The 16,442-nt window shown below is 39.4% G+C and overlaps 1 protein-coding gene across 1 annotated transcript in view; it reads left to right on the top strand.

Annotated features, from left to right (window-relative positions):
• The window catches only part of LOC139729839 (E3 ubiquitin-protein ligase RNF34-like), a 30,424-nt gene extending 22,164 nt beyond the window's left edge, over positions 1 to 8,260 (top strand). Inside the window, exons 6-7 of the mRNA XM_071640764.1 lie at positions 6,257 to 6,289; positions 7,379 to 8,260. Of these exons, the coding sequence (XP_071496865.1) occupies positions 6,257 to 6,289; positions 7,379 to 7,560 (215 nt within the window). The 3' untranslated portion in view covers positions 7,561 to 8,260. The remainder of the gene's footprint in view (positions 1 to 6,256; positions 6,290 to 7,378) is intronic.
• Positions 8,261 to 16,442: the final 8,182 nt, after the last annotated feature.

Here is a 16,442-nt window from a genome sequence, read left to right on the forward strand (position 1 = left end):
TAAAAAGCAAAAGAATCATTTCTAGGGGTGGAGAATGTAAAGCTCTTGACAGGGTTCACTTGGCCACCATGGAGGCCCAGAAGCAAGGTCCCAGAAGAAAGCCCCACAGAGCTATTAAAAGCATAACCCACTTTGTGGTGTAGAATAATAATCATGTGCACATTCGTGGAACAGACTACAGTGTATAAGGCTCGTCAACAATGAATGCTTTGTTTCACCTTGTAATCAGGAATTCTAGTACAGAGGCAGAAATGTATGATGCTCGTAATCATGGCCATGTTTTCAAAATCCTGGCAGTTCAGGAATAATTTCCTCCCCCCCCCCCCCCACCATACCATATCAATTCCTGCGTCCTTCATTTGCCACCAAAGTCCCAGTTCGTGAAGTGACTCTGTATTGAAGTTTGTAGGCAGGTGCTGTGTCTCTTGCTATTGGCCTGAATAGTATGGCATGTGACAGTGTATGTGTCTCCTATAACACCCCTGCCTGCTGCATTCCTGGCGGCTGCACCTTGTCAACCCCTTGTTAACAGTGAGTCAATCCAAAGCCACGCACCATCAGGGATTAAAGTGTCTAGCCACAGAGGATGTGGTTGCTTGGGTGTTTTGCAGTGCTCACAACAAAGGCCCCTTGAATTACAGCAGATAGCAGCCTACAATGATTTTACACTATGTATTGAAGCATCAGCTGGGCAGCAACTAAAACACCTTTAATAAAGATAGCATTAAAGATGCTGTGAATTTTTGTTTTTGTCTTTGTTTGTAGCCGCAATTAGTAGAGCTAGCATTTATAGCTAAGTGCTTTATGGTACTGGGCTCAGATGTCCTACAAGAATCAGAGTGCTTTTCACTCAGAAAACTTGATTTAATAGTACAAGTAGCACCTCTAGGAAAATCTCACTTGAAGTAGTGGTCTCATGCATCAAAAGAGCTTTTCATTCTCTGTAGAGCTACTGATGTTTAGCAACATGACATCATCTCCCGAGAATGAAATCAAACCTTGAAGCAAAACTTAGTACACATGATATATCACAGTTCCCTGAACTCTGGGATTGAAGTCTGTGAATAGACAGCAGTGCTGTGATTTCAGTACTGCCCAAAAAGCAGCCTTAGATCTGTGATGCGAACGCTATTCAAAGACAATGTTTCTTAGGCCAAAAATGGCATTTTGCACATGTGTGAGACAGCTGTCTCCATTGTCCAATCCGGGAGGGTGAGTTGTCTTAACGTTTGCGTCGTAGATCTAAAGCTAAAGAATGCTGAGAAGTTCTTCAGTCAGTACATGGATCAAAGCCATTTCTTCTTCATGACAAAGTATTTGCTTGTGCTGGAAAGAGTAAAAAAAAGAAAAATTAAATGATACAGTACATTTGCCCTAGATTTGTGTTCATAAATCACCATCACGGATGTTTATCAAACCCAGTGCCGTATATTAAGAGAGTCTGGCTAACTCTGTTTTCGACTTATGTGTTTTGAAGCCTGTGATTGGTCAAAAGCTGGTCCCGTGATCTACAGGCGCCATGTCGTTACCAAAGTCAATCACGCGGGCGTGAGCAGAGTTCATACGCAGTGCCCATTGTTGAACATGCGCAGCTACGCGTTAATATTGCTTGCCTTTGGGACATCCCTAATTATATCAGTCACGGTGCAGTGTCCTTGCCGTTGTCTATTTTATTGAAGTACACGAAAGATATTTTCATATCTTACTGCGATAAACTGAAAATTCGTCGTGCCTTTCCTGCGCAGCATCGCATGGCGTTGCGCTAACCGACCTGGCTCAAGTGTAATGATGCACCGCTTTCCGACAGATCCAAAACGAAGGAAAGAAGTGGGAAATTAGAGTGTGACGGGAAAATTATATGATTTTTTTTTCTTTGGATTCCTCGCGGTGTCTTTCAGACTATCCAAGTTTTGATTCAGATTAAGATTGTATGTCACCGCTATAACGTACGAAGTGTCGCCTGAGGCATTTGTCTGTCCTTCATTCGTAATCAATTTTGTTGAAACCGTTGGCCATGAAACTTGACATGAATGTGTGCATGTGGGAGTGGACAAAGTTTGTTTTAGCATATAACATTTGTGTAAACATGCTGAAAGTGAACGGTCAAAATCATAATGGTTAAAATCTTAAAATACTGCCATTTCCCCCATATCTGTATACAATTTCTGAAGGTGAGTATTTCCAGACGAAACTTACTGCCCGACCGTGATTCTCTTGTGATTTTTTTTTTTTTTTTTGGGGGGGGGGTTGGGGTTGGGGATCATGGGAGGTGGCAAAGGTCAAGGATCGATGTCAGGTAAAATGTTAAAATTCTACTATCTAATTGTTGAAATATTATTACCCAGTTCATCCATACCTTGGAGATTATACCCAATGCACAAACTTAAAACCAAACGCGATATTTGCATGCCACCATTACTACACAATGACGCATAGGGAAAGATTTTGGCCATGATGGTCAAAGGTCAAGTGAAAATATTAAAATGACAGTAATTTCAGCAGATTTGTAAAATAACCGCTCAAAGTATTGCCATGAAAATAGATTGGTCAACTTACGAGTAAAAAATGCTCAAATTCCTTAATACTTCTCTTTTAACTAAAACTCATCCATTTACACCTAGTTCAAGGAAAGTAAAATTAGCTAAAGTAGCTAGTAGTAGCTAGAAGCAGCTAGAATTGTAAGTATATATACATTGTATCATTTTGTTATACAATATTCTTGTTCCCTGGACAACTTGTTAAATATACAATATAGCACAGGGGCCTACAGTCTAGTGAAAGTTTACGACACGACATACTGTGAATTCTTCTTATATTTATACAGCAATAATTTATCATATTTATATTCAGGAATTATGTCCTTTAAACAGCTTCCCTATTGTTTATATACCTGTGTGCTTGTGTCTATTTGAATGTGTAAAAATGATTGATTGTTGGCTTTGTCCAACATGGATGGAATGAATGAATGTCCCTCCCCCAACCTACACCCTTTCTCTCTCTCTCTCTCTCTCTCTCTCTCTAAAAAAAAAAGTCAAGCAACACAGTGCCTTGCGCCTTTGGGACGCCTGCGCTAACCCCAAAGCGCACACGCTAAAACCATAAGCGCACTGTACACTGGGTAACGACATGGCGTTCAATTTATGAGTTGGCCAGACTCTCTTAATATACGGCACTGATCAAACCCATTCCACAGTCGAATGTTGTTAATATCATTATGATGTCATAAAATGTTAATTGTACAATACAATTGTTTTTCCCCCATCATGGCACACAAGCTTCCTTTACATTACTGTTCTTATATTGTGGTTCTGGTTGCCGTGACAACAGACTGTGTGTATCAGTGACTGAATAGACAATGCTTTGCATTATCTTGTTTTCCTAGAGTTTTGTTGTTGTTGTTTGTTTTTAACGTGCCAGCATCTTTACATTGGGCATAAACTGATGTACAAGGGGGCATTTCATGAAGCACTTTGACAAATTGGTCAGACATATTTGCTCTCAGCCAATCAGATGCAAGGATTTCCATAGCTTGTAACAGTATGTCATAAAATTATCTGACAAAAAGCTTCATGAAATCCTCCAGGAATCCCTAATTGTTGCAATCAATTGCTGTCATTCATGTAACCTCCACAATACGGGAGTTGTAATGACCCTGTGCAGGTTATGAATATCTGGAGATTCCTTCTAATGTGCAAGGGGTGCTATGCAGGTAGACAGTGCTGCAGTCTGTACATGAAAAGCCTATAACTTATTACAAAGGGCACATGGTCTCGGTGGTTTAGTCAAATGCGTACGAGGGCGCACGGCTCAAGTTTCCTATAGAGATCTATGCTATCGACTCCTCTTTAGCGCTTATGCTGTGACCCATTTCCCCGAGTGCGAAGAAGGCTGATCCACTGTATTCGGCTCATGATTCGGCTGAGGGGGATTACAGCTTTAGCAAACTTCTTTGGTGATGTCATAATAAGAAGCACATATGCACGCACCCTGGCATTACTACAGACTGCGTGACGCGCAGAGAAGACAACGAAGGCAACGTTACTAAGCAACACCTACGCACTTTACTCTTGATGACAACTCAACTTTGGCAATCTTCGTATCAATGCTAACGGTGATCGGCAGTATCATCAACAGTGCCCTCTACACTACCGGGACTATGCGCCTTTAAAGTAGACCACCCCAGTAGGCAATTATGATATGGGTAGCCTTGGGATATGTATGAAAACCATGCAAAATTAGAATATATGCATTGTTGGTATGAAATCCCAATAATGTGTGTGCATATGTAGAGCACATACTGTAGCATGGTGTAATATTAAATGCTCATCGTATGGTTCATCAATGGTAATGTGATGGAGCAATTCTTTTTGGCATGTGTTTTCAGTCAGACCGCAACGCTGCTGTTAATGAGCTCAAATCAAAAATTTATCGTACGCGCAGGTTTTTGCGCATGTCCTTCTCAGCACCCGAGATTTTGCGAGATAATTCAGAGACAAAGTGCATGGTCTACGAGATTCACTTATTGGCGACATGAAGATCTACTATCCGTGACTAATGGACATGGTTTGTGAATATTTTAAATAAATGACACCTTTTAATGCTTACATTATATAAAATGAGCTTATGATACCATCACTCATATCTCTGCATTATATCGATATTTTCCAAACGACCCTGAGACAAATTAGAACAAGGCTTTCTATTTATTGCCAACCCGACCCGTTCATAGGTTGAATCACCAAATGAATGATGGTCAACGTTTTAGATATACTTGTTATAATAGCACAATAAGAACTGAATTGGTCCCTCGCTTGGAAAACAACAAAAATTGAAAGTCTCGTCAAGTAAAAATCATAGTGTGGCAATTTGAGATACATGAATGATCATGCGCTCCCAGGGTATCATTAAATAAATCACTCAGCGATGTATACAGCGGATTAATAAGGAATAATTATTATAATACCAAATAGAGAGCCCCAAAGAACTCATTTGCGCAAACTTAGTGCTAAATCTTTTATTATTCGTTTGTATGCTATCTATTGATACACGCTACTCTATCTAGTTGTGCAAACAAAGTTCAAGCCAAAGTTGAGCTGTCGATCAGAGTGGAGTGTTGTTCTTGTTGTTTACGTGGAGATCTTTTGCTGCTACAGTTGCCTGAACCTGAGCGCGTATATACATTGTGTGCGCGCGCACACACACACCATAGGGTCCTACACTGTCATCTACACACAGCGTATTACTGTTATGTAGAGTACACATTTACTGTCATTGCGCGAGGTTCGTTCAACTCTCCACTCAGAGGGAATTAACCAATCAGAAACGCGTATTCGCGGCAAACTGAAATCTCGTCAAAAATTAACTGTACAACGCAATGATTTATTCGCCAACCTGACCCGTTCATAGGATCAGCCCACATAAAGTCATCATGTTTTCATAGAATGATATTTTCTCTTTCATTTTATACCTTTTCCATTTTGGTCCACCTTAATTTCATTGGTCTAGTGTACCCCTTAAGAAAAATGAAAAATATGCAAATTTTGTGTTTCATAATTTCCTTGTTCAGTATATTCTATATGTCATAACCTTTTAAGTGGTCAAATTTCATCAAAGTACAACTCTTGAGCTTTTTATCGATGTATAAGTCATGAAGATTGATAATGTCGTTTAGATTTACAGACACTCTGAAAATGTGGTCTCCCAGCTCATTACGTATTCATGTCCGTAAGGTCCATGCATACGCGTACGATAAATGCGAAGGCTTTTCAGGACGTTGCGGTCTGACTGTTTTGTAGTAGCAAGAGCTGGTTTCTCTTATCCTGTTCTGGACAGGGGTATGCCTGCAGTATCTTAGTGTGGAACACATTGGGTGTGCCCCTTAACTGAGTCATTTATATTTAGACTTCAGAACTTTGCACTGTGACCATTTTATTTGCTTGTAGGTGCAAGTATAGATGGCAAGATTACCACACGACCAACAAAAATCCAAAAAGACAACTGATTGACAAATTGCAATAAAAACAACTTGACAGAAGAATTTCAACAACATAGGAAGAATTTCGTGCATTCGGACATTATGGCTATTGCTACTGTCATTGATTCCCATAGTTTGTTAAGTGCAGGAGAACTTCTTTTCACTTTGATAATGGAAGTGCGCACATTCATCAGTACTTAACTGCATCATAAAGTTGATCGAATGTATATTTCTGCAACCCTTTCTCCAACCCTTTCTGTATTTTTCTCTATGTCTCTACAGTGGAAGAAAAAGCCAAAGACGCTGAAGGAAAAGGTAAAGACGATAAGGAGGCTGATTACATTTAAATACATTCTGACATATTTATGTCAAAATTTTTCCCCACAGCTCTGAGTCAAAAAATAAAAGAGGAATAAATACATGTAAATAGATATGTGTTAGAAACTGAAGATAAGTTTAAAGGGCAGTTCACGCAGTATTAAAGTTGACTTGAATAGATTTGAATTGGCTATGTAGTGATGACTGGTTTACCTAAGTTAGTGGGAGAGTGAGTAGTTCATCACTTCATGTAATTTGTGTATTTGGTTGCTTCTAATATCAGTGCTAGATGAAATTATGTGAGAGTTTGACATTCTGTAACTTTCTTATTCTAAGTCCAATCCTGATGGAGCTGGTAACATTTTTTGTGTTCTATCTTATTCTTTGTATTGTGGCCAACCTGAAGATGGTGTTGAATCCTTAGTTTGAAGCCATACCATAGCTTTAGAAAGACATCACAGGAATACTGGGAGCGAAGGCTCTCTCTCCACTGTGTACAATTGGGCGTGAAGAGGCCATAGATAATGTGTGCGCTGTCTGGAGGAAGAAGTAAGGTTGCAGAGAATATTTTTTTCACAAAAGAAAATGTGAGACTTGGAAGAGCATATAAAGTCAGGAATGCTGAATACGCATCCACAAGAACCACTGACCAAGATAAACTGTCATGGAAATTGATATGTAACTGGACTTTGCATATCGTCGCTGGGGCGACAAGACCTCTTATCTCAAAATGTCAAATGTTCAGGAGAGCACAAAAACATGGCAGCCAAAGCACTATATCCAATGGGATAGCCTTTCCTTTAAAGTGCCGTGATGGCCTCATTTTTTGAGTAAGACAGGTAGGATTTGGACAGGACATCACTTAACTGATTATCTGGCCATTAATCTAAAAAAGTCAATTTCACCAAAATTTCAGATACAAGGTTTTGTCACCCCAGCGATGATATACTTGTATGTGCAACTTTGCATTACATGTTTGTGTTTGTGTATGAATTTGTGTTTGTGTATGAATTTGTGTTTGTGTATGAATTTGTGACACTCAAGAAGTGTGTGTATTTCTCTCTTTTATTTTTGCATCTTGCACAGGCCAAGGTGTGCTGGACGAGGACGATAGTTCGCTGTGTAAGATCTGCATGGATGCAGAGATAGACTGCGTGCTCCTGGAGTGCGGTCACATGGTCACGTGCACGACGTGCGGCAAACAAATGAACGAGTGCCCAATCTGCCGGCAGTACGTTATACGAGCGGTGCACATATTCCGCGCCTGATGAAAGACTCAAGAACCTGGACAATTGCGCGCATCGTATCTGCGTAACGTTGTGCCCTGCGCTGGCGCCCTGTAGAGAATTTGACGAAGTGCACTTGTTGGAACGACAGATGATAGTGTACTCTCATTCCGTACATCTGTGGAGTGGAAACTTTTGTACCCATGATGATGTAAAAGTCTGTGTATTTTTAAAGACATTTTATGAAGTGCTTCTAGTCTTCATTGTAGTTTATTTTCCTCGGTAAAATTATGTTGCAAAAACTGCAAAAGATGGTACATGGCTTGTAGATTATCTCTTCACAATACTGTACATGTGAATTTTTATGGCACTTTTGCTCGAAAGATATTCCCGATGGCAATGGTGTATAGATTTAGCAAAGTTTGAAGATGTCCATACTTAGCCAAGTGAGGCAGTAATGTCAGTCATATGTGATTAGTGTCTAAATACTTTTAGACACTATTCTAGGTCTAATGCCTAGTTTCCAGGTGTGAATTGTCCCAAAGATGCCATGTGTGTAGTTTGTATGAAGTTGTGATTTGCCTTGTTTTATGCCGTCGGGTCTCTACAGATTGTAACACTCAACGCACAGAAGTGGGTAATTTTATTGCCTGGAGCATGAAAATATCTTTACTCGCCCCTGTATTTTCGATGTGTCATGTGAAAATCGGCTGTATTCTTCTGTGACTTGATGGATTGAAGGCATGAGGCACCATAGCTTTGCTTCATGGGGTCTTATTTTAGTGTTTTCTCTCTCTTTAAATAGTGTACATTTGAATGTTGCCCTCTTTGTAGATTTCCTTCCTTTGCTGCATGTTTTCATGTCCTCCCATCCTCCCCCATGTAATCATGCAAATAATGACCACAATATGTGAGGTCATCATCCAGGAAAAATGACTGACCACTCACGCAGTCGGCCCTGCAGGTGGATTGATGTACATGTTCAGTGTACGAGACCTCACCCGAATGCAGATCAGACCTCTATGATTCTCTGCCCGACTTTTAAGGGTTGGAATCAGCAGCACTACTGGAAGTGTCTCAGCTGGACTGAAGCACCATCCAATGAGATAACAAGCTCCGTTTGCTACCACTTGTATCTGCTCATAATGCTTTTGTTCCTCCATCGATGTTGGTCAAAGTACAGTCAAACCTGTCTCTAGCAGTCACCCTGTGGAGATGAAAAAAAAAGAAAGAGTGGCCTTCGATAGACAGGTGGCCGCTATAGACAAGCTTGACTGTAGCACCAAAATCATTATCTGGTACTTTTTTTGGTAAGCAGGTCAGAAGCAGATTGTCAATATTTTTCTAAATCCATTGGCAAGGGTATTCATTCATATAATTTGGATGAGTATTTGGATGGAAGCACTACTCTGTAGAGTCAGAAAATACCAAAATTGCATCATAGCAGGTAGCATATTGTAGCTTGCAATTAGTGAATTACTGTGTAAAAAGAGGGGGTCTTTTCTATTCTGCCGCAGTCTATTGTATTCTATCTTTTTTTCTCTGGTACGTAATGTATGTGGAAAATCATGTTCATACTTAATTCTAAGAGTCTCTGGCAGTTGTGGCAGTTGAACATACCTGTAAGATTGATGTCACAATGGGAGTTCTATCATTCGGAAGCCAGCTGAAGTATAAAATAGGAAAAAATATTAAAAGAAAAAAAGGAAAAAAATCAAAGGAAGACTGGCAAAATCGGGCACAGGATAATTAGATGCTAAGTTCACTCTGTTTGACTTGGTTTTACATTATGCAATGCATTTTCAAGTAGATTACTCTCTTTCTCTATCATGTAAGAGTTCCTGCCCTGTGTTTGCCAAGTGGACGGTGGTTATCAGTTCTTACTAATTACAAAGGGAGTATAGGCTTGACCTACAAAGGTTTCACAGGTGATTCAGCATTAGTAAGGGCACCTCCACGGTTCAGAACAAGGCCCAGTACACAGTAGTCGAAAAAATACGTGTGGTAGGCACCTTGAGGAAGGATGGAACGTTTGCTGGAGGAGGAGGAGCTAACCTTAATATTTCTCCAAAACTGGGAGGAGACTATTGTGAAGAATTGAAATAACATTTCAAATGTTGTGATTCCATCCAGTTCATAGTAGGCTTGGTATTAAGGATACTGGTTGTTATTGACTAATAGTGACGGCGATGCCTTGCACGGATGGGACAGAACCCAGCCTCAATAGCCCAAAAGAGCATCAATGGGTGATCTTCATCTCAATATCTGGAAGCCATTGATGTAAGATCCTTGCCTCTATACAATGCACTACCCGTGTAACAAAGTCCTTGGGAACGGCAGTTTTCTTTCGTTATATCAAAATTTTGTCATAACCAAACAGTAAAGTACATGTAGATAAAGACAATACAGATGATAATTTTGAGACCGAAATTTTTGCTTTGTTTTAAAAAGAATTTCATTATAACCATGTTCATTGTAAGGGGAATGCACTGTAGCAGAAAGCCATGAACATGAATTCAAATTTCATGAGAATCAGAAGAGCACATCATGACGATCCGAAACCCACCTCCTTTTACTAAACAGGTCATTGCACGTAACAGGGCAAGAATCTTGGTGTTGTTTGTGTCATGTCTCTCATAGTGCACATGGCTTCCAGCTTTCATCTGTGCAGCACATCAGCCTAAGACTAGCTTAATGACAGCAACTGTCTGTTTGGCTTCATGGGACTAGTCATTTATGCAATCAGTTGATATTGTTTGGCTTCCCTCTTGCTGCTACCTTTTCACTTTTAACAAACAAACTTAGCTAGAACCTAGAAGAAAAAGTTAAAACAACATGTACTTTCTGCAAATCATAATGTCCTATACATCCAGTGTATCGTGGTTCCCTCTTTAGAATGGATATTCGTAGAATCAGAGACTCCAACCCCAAGCACCTTCTGATCCGGAGATTCTCCCGCCAGAAACCCCTGGCACATGGGAGACTCACGAGTGCGAAGTGCGAAGTTCCTTGCGGTTGGGGTCCAGGGCCCACTTAAGGGCCCTGGAAGCTCTAGGGTTGTAGATGCTCTCTCGTGCTATCTAAGGTTTATTTTGCAACATCGATGACAATAAGTAAGAAATCATTTCAAGCGTGAGACACAGAGGCAGGGCGGGAGAAATTAAATCTCAAGCGGGAGAACGAGAGATTTTGCAAAAATGGGCTTTTGGCGGAAGATCTCCCGTCGAAAGTGGAGAGTTGGAGTTTCTGTAGAATGGTAGAAGATTTACTTACTGAAAGAGCATTTCTCTTATTAAAGCAAAAAGGTTTTTTTTTTTTAATGCAGCAGTGAAACTGATTGTATTTTGATAAGTCGATTATATTTTCTTTCAAGTTTCTTTAAGACATTTTTAAGCACACTTTTTTTTTCACAATGTTTAGCACACACCTGTAGCCTACTCAAAATATGGAAAATCACCATGTTAGTTAATTTCATATTTCTGTGATAGTGCCTACATACAGCGTACATGGCATGTAACAGTAAGTGCAAACTATTTGGGAAGTGAGGTTTATGTCACCCTAGAGAAAGTTTACAATTTTTTTTTTATTTTGTATTTTTCAATTATAAGTATCAGTCAGAAGAGGAGGGAGTCTTCTGTTCTGATGTACGGACAAGTTTGAATACGCAGGAGATATTACTGTAGGATGCCTGCACAACTACACATTGTAAACCTTCAATATCTAAATGGCTTGAAGATTTCCCATACATCTTGCACCACACTGAACTTGCACTAAAATCATCGTGCCCAAATATGTTGCTCGTCTCAATGCTCTTAAATATGCGGGAAGAGGCACTGTACCGTGCTGCTACGAATTCTCGCTTCAAGTATGGGATTCCGTTGGCAGCTGTGAACTGCACACGTTTCACAATGAGGATATCCTCTACTATCCAGAAATTGACAGTGTATGACATTCATCACCCTCGGCCGAGCATCACAGATAGATTCATGCAGAAATGGCCACTCAAATAATATAAAATTCACAAATCCAATCTGGAGGTTGGCAATCATTGAAATGTGAGCTTGTTGAAATAGCTGCAGTGACTTCCTCAATAGATCTAACAAGTCCAATTAGATCTTGTGCTGGCAGTGAGATCGTTCTTACAATTAAAAAGCAATCATGTCTGCATTTGAAGTGAATTTTGGACTACTGTATATTTGATGGATAAATTTATCAGTACATCATGGTCCTGGTTAATTAGCTGCTCCCAAGCTCTGTTGTAGTGCTGGTGGCATGCAGTGTTCACTTGGAAGCTGCATCAAAGCTCTCTATCCAACCCAGCTGGGTTATCAGTCAAATGCCACACTTTCCAGTGAGCAATTGGACAAACTCGCTCAAGTGGTAATGGAACATTTTGTTATGTTCTCCTTGGGAGAACTTTCTCAAACATTCGTAAATGGCCTTGATACTAATGATACATGTAGAATGATACTTTTAGCACATCCGGGGGAAGAGACTTTGTATTCTTTGCAATGCTAAGAACTGAAAAAAAGCAGCACAACATGCATCATGATCCGGAGATCTTTTTGTGTTCAAATTTGATGCTGCCAAGTTCCAATTCTTTGGATAGTTTATGCGATTGTTGTTTTGTTTTGTTCTTTTCATCTTCAGAATGCCTAAAGACAAATTGATTGTTTAGCTGGTAAGAATATTCCTGACAACATTTTGACTATTGAATGTAAGATAGGAGAGGATGAATTCTGTCATTAGGAGTATAGGGTGCCAAAGTGTGATGTCATAGCCATTTGTTGCCATGGAAACTGGCTCTAAACAACCTCACCTGGCCTGAGTGTTTATATGCACACCTGGTTCCAACCCAAGCTGTAGCACAAGACTGTGATGCCGTCACTTTGTGTAGATACTCCAGAAGAAATCTTCACACTCGTTGGATGGGACATGCCGTATGTCATTTTAGATGTTCCCCTCCTCACCAGCCGTTGTTTTCTGGAATGATGTAGAGATATCGTGTTGTAAAACTGATATCCTTTTATCTTAGCCATCCTGTTCAATGTGACACTTGATGTACATGTAGCAGTGAAAGCTCTTGGAGTAGGTCACAGTTTGTATGCATAAATATGTACAGTAACTACAGTGACAGTGTATATGTAAAATACAGGTTGATGTGTTTGTGGCAGCTGCTCATCTTCTTCTCTGGATACACTGGAAAGATCTGCAGTGTATACCAATATATTATTGTTTCTATTATCATTATTGGTGTGCCTTAAGAAGCAATACATTCTACGATTCACAGACATTCTTTGCAGTCAGCTTTAAAGGGTTCATTACCATATGATAGGAGTATGTTTTATGATTCTTTCTGAGTGTGAAAAGAAATGGAAAAAAGAAGTGAAAAATCCTGTTGATCTGCACTGTGCTGCACTCGTCTATAGTAATCAGGCTTTGATGTGATTTTGGCTGTGGCTTCTTCGTATTTAGGGGTGGCACATTTCCTTGTATTGCTGTTCTATGAATGCCAGATTTCAACTGTGAAATGTTAGTGTGTAAGCCATGGAGGGAGAAAGAGAGACAGATATGAACAAGACGTATAGAAAGAGAAGGGAGGGTAGAAGTGAAAGCTAATAAAAAAATAAGCAATATAGTTTTTGTAAGGCAAGATACCTGCAGTCATATTCTACTTTTTCTCTGAGCAGACCACACCATGCTAGTATTAGCTCTCAGTTGCATGTTTGAGGCTTTTAATTCTTCATTTTGGTTTTGTCATGCTTTCTTGATTTCTTTGTTCTATTTCATTTCTTTCTAGTCTCGAGTTTGGGCAGTATGTAGTTGATTGTCATCCATGTGAATGTCGAGCAGAGTTTCGGGTTTTTTTTAATCACTTTGTTATTATTTTTGTTTTTGCCTTGTCATTGTCAAGACAAAATACAAGTATTCCAAAGATTCCAAACAATCTGATTGGACAGATGTTGAGCACTCCAGGATCATGTGCAGTGTGTGCAAGTCTTGATACTACAGTGTATAAGTATTTCTGTAATTGCCATGGGAACTGACTCTCTGTGGCTCTGGGCTGCCATGGAGATGGCTGGAAACGGAAGGACAGAAGTATGTAGCCAGCATTGTAAAGAAATTAGATACTGAAAAGAATCTAGGCCGCATTCTAGTATTCTAGTGCAGTTATGGGTCACTGTTGATTGTTTTTTAGTTATTAAAAATGGGATACAAAATGCATTTTGTAGTTGAAGTGGTAGAAAAAAAAAACAATTAAATTTACTGACAGCACACTGGTGGCTCATACTCTTACTATTTATTTCAATAGTTTTTTAAATCAGGACCTTAAGAAATTAAGATTCAATTCTTCGCACAAAGACAATAATCCTAAGGGACTGCCTGATTCTGCTCTACATGTCTTTTTGACTGGTATTGGTAGATTTACCAAGTTTTAGAGGAAATCATGTTTCTTGTTAGTTATTGTTGCTAATGAAAGCTGTATGGTGATATCAGAGTTCTGTTTTCCAGACACAGAGTGGTTCGTCGTGTGTGTATAATGGTATAAGGAGTATCATGTGCTATGTCTTTTGGATGATCTCAAAGTTGATGTTAGTATAATGGAGGTTGCACATCTGGATATGTTTTGGGTGAGATAATGATGGGAAGGGTAGAAATAGTGAAAGGGGGGAGGGGGTGCTAAGGGGAGGGGGGAAAACCGGTGGTGGGAGACAGGAAAATGTAGGAGTGGAGGTAATGAGAAGAGGCGGGACTAGGAGGAGGAGGAGATGGAAGGAGAAAACTAATGGAGGGAGGATTTTACATTGAAGGGAAAGGGTGAGATCCTTGTTCAAAATCATACTTCTTGTGTGTGTTGGAGTTGAATCAGAGTGGCTTTCTTTAACAGATAGAGAAAGAGATAAGAGGAGAGATAGCAGAGCCAGTCATAGACTTAATGCATAATCTACAGTGCTGGTGTATGGAAAATGTTCAGATTTATATTTGTATGGAATATTTTTATGCAGGAGTCATTCTTCATTTTTTTTCTCCACATGCTCCTTTCAGAAAAGTTTGACAGCCCTGCAAAGGTTGTATGTTAGGAGAATGTTGGTCATCGTTGTCTGTTAGTAGCACAGGATGTTCTTTTAAGAAATATATCTAGCAAAGCAACATTATGTCATGTAGTATTTCAGGGTATGACATGAATACTGTGTAGGGCCGACACAGACCTGCCCCCCCCCCCCCCAATATCTTGAAGGAGTGGATATGTTTGGTACCAAATTATGTGTGGTTTGATCATTATGTAAAGGTTGTGGGTTGAATGAAAATGCATTGCTATTGATGTAACGACAGTTTGTGTAATATCCATATTTGAATAATACTATTATGCACTCCGAGACTCAAAAATTCCTTACATTAAGTTTTATATCCATAACTTCTTGTATGCTGATAGACCGCCTGTGTTATGTCGGAACGGATACAAATAAGTACATGAATAGATGTACAGTATTGAAGGATTAACAGCACGTAGACAGATGTGTAGATAGTGAGCTGGAAAATTATATAAGTATAGGTACTGATAGTGGAAAGAAAGGCAGATATGTTTGTACATATGTCAATTGAGAGATGCATATGCATCTCTAGATATAAAAGATATTTAGAGATATTGATATATTTTGCAGTATTGCTTCTATTTTGTGGTTAAACATCTATATATATATATGCATTATTTTCTTGTCTTAGAAAGATTTTAAATCACCGTGCCATAGTCCCATCTCTTGGTTGTTGTGTCCCATCTCTTGGTATGGCATAATGCCACCAGGATATTTACCTTTAAAGTCTTGCAATATTGCTGTAGTTTCCTCCTTGTATAGGCATTTCCGAACCCCATATCATGAGTTTGAAGTGAATACATCAAATGTTTGCTTTTTTTTTTTTTTTTTTTGATTGCTTTAATGTTACATGATAAAATATCAGTTTACTACATTGACTGCCATCTGAACAAGGATTTAAGTCTCCTGAGATATATTTCATTTTTCACTCCCAAAGAATGCATGTCAGGTCTAACTTGCCCAGCTGTTTCATTTCCATAGCATGTGTACTTGCCTTGCCCCCCATTTAAAAGAAAGCATAGCACACCAATCCTAACCAAACATTTCAAAATGAAGCAAAGCAACGACGACAGCAAATATTGTAGATGCAGTGTAAATCAAACATGTTTAAAAATGCAACAGTTTCGCACAAAGGAAATTGTGATGTAATGATAAGGACTCGGAGAATGGCATGATCCTTATACTCAGGGCTCGACACTAACAGTGGCCCGATGGCCCGGGGCCACCAAAAATGAAAGTCGGGCCACCAAATTTCAAAAAAGGGCAAATTTGGTGGCCCACCTCGGGCCACCAAAGTTTTTTTGAAAAGTATGTCAGTAAATACGTAACTTTTGCGCCGGAAATTAGCAGTTAAATTTGTTTAAAGGATGGATGTAAAGGACTGAATGAGTGCCTGAGAGTGAGTGTTGCAAGTTTGTTGAAGTTTATTTATGAGTAGATATGTCCAACTTCTAATTCTTACTATCATAAAACTTAAATATTTGACTTTTAATGTTTTTTATAGTTTTTTCGGGACACCAAATTTTTCTCTCGGGCCACCAAAAATTTGAAATTTAGGATTTTGGTGGCCCCATCGGGCCACCAAACAAAAAAGTTAGTGTCGAGCCATGCTATACTCATCAAAAAAATTATTTTCAGGACATCTGGGCCAAATGAATGAGGGAAATGACAGTCAGGAGCTCAGGCTGGTGAACTGACAGAATGCACCGAGGATTAAAGTGCAATTATTTCACATCATGTTCAGTTAGACTTTTTATGAGATTAAATATCAGATGAGCATCTGATAAAAGTTTCATAAAAAAGAATGGATGGGATTCTCGAAAAGAAAGA

Source organism: Diadema antillarum, unplaced genomic scaffold, assembly GCF_040938485.1.
Source record: "Diadema antillarum isolate AM-2024a unplaced genomic scaffold, OU_Dant_1.0 seq00000266_RagTag, whole genome shotgun sequence".
NCBI lineage: Eukaryota > Metazoa > Echinodermata > Echinoidea > Diadematoida > Diadematidae > Diadema > Diadema antillarum.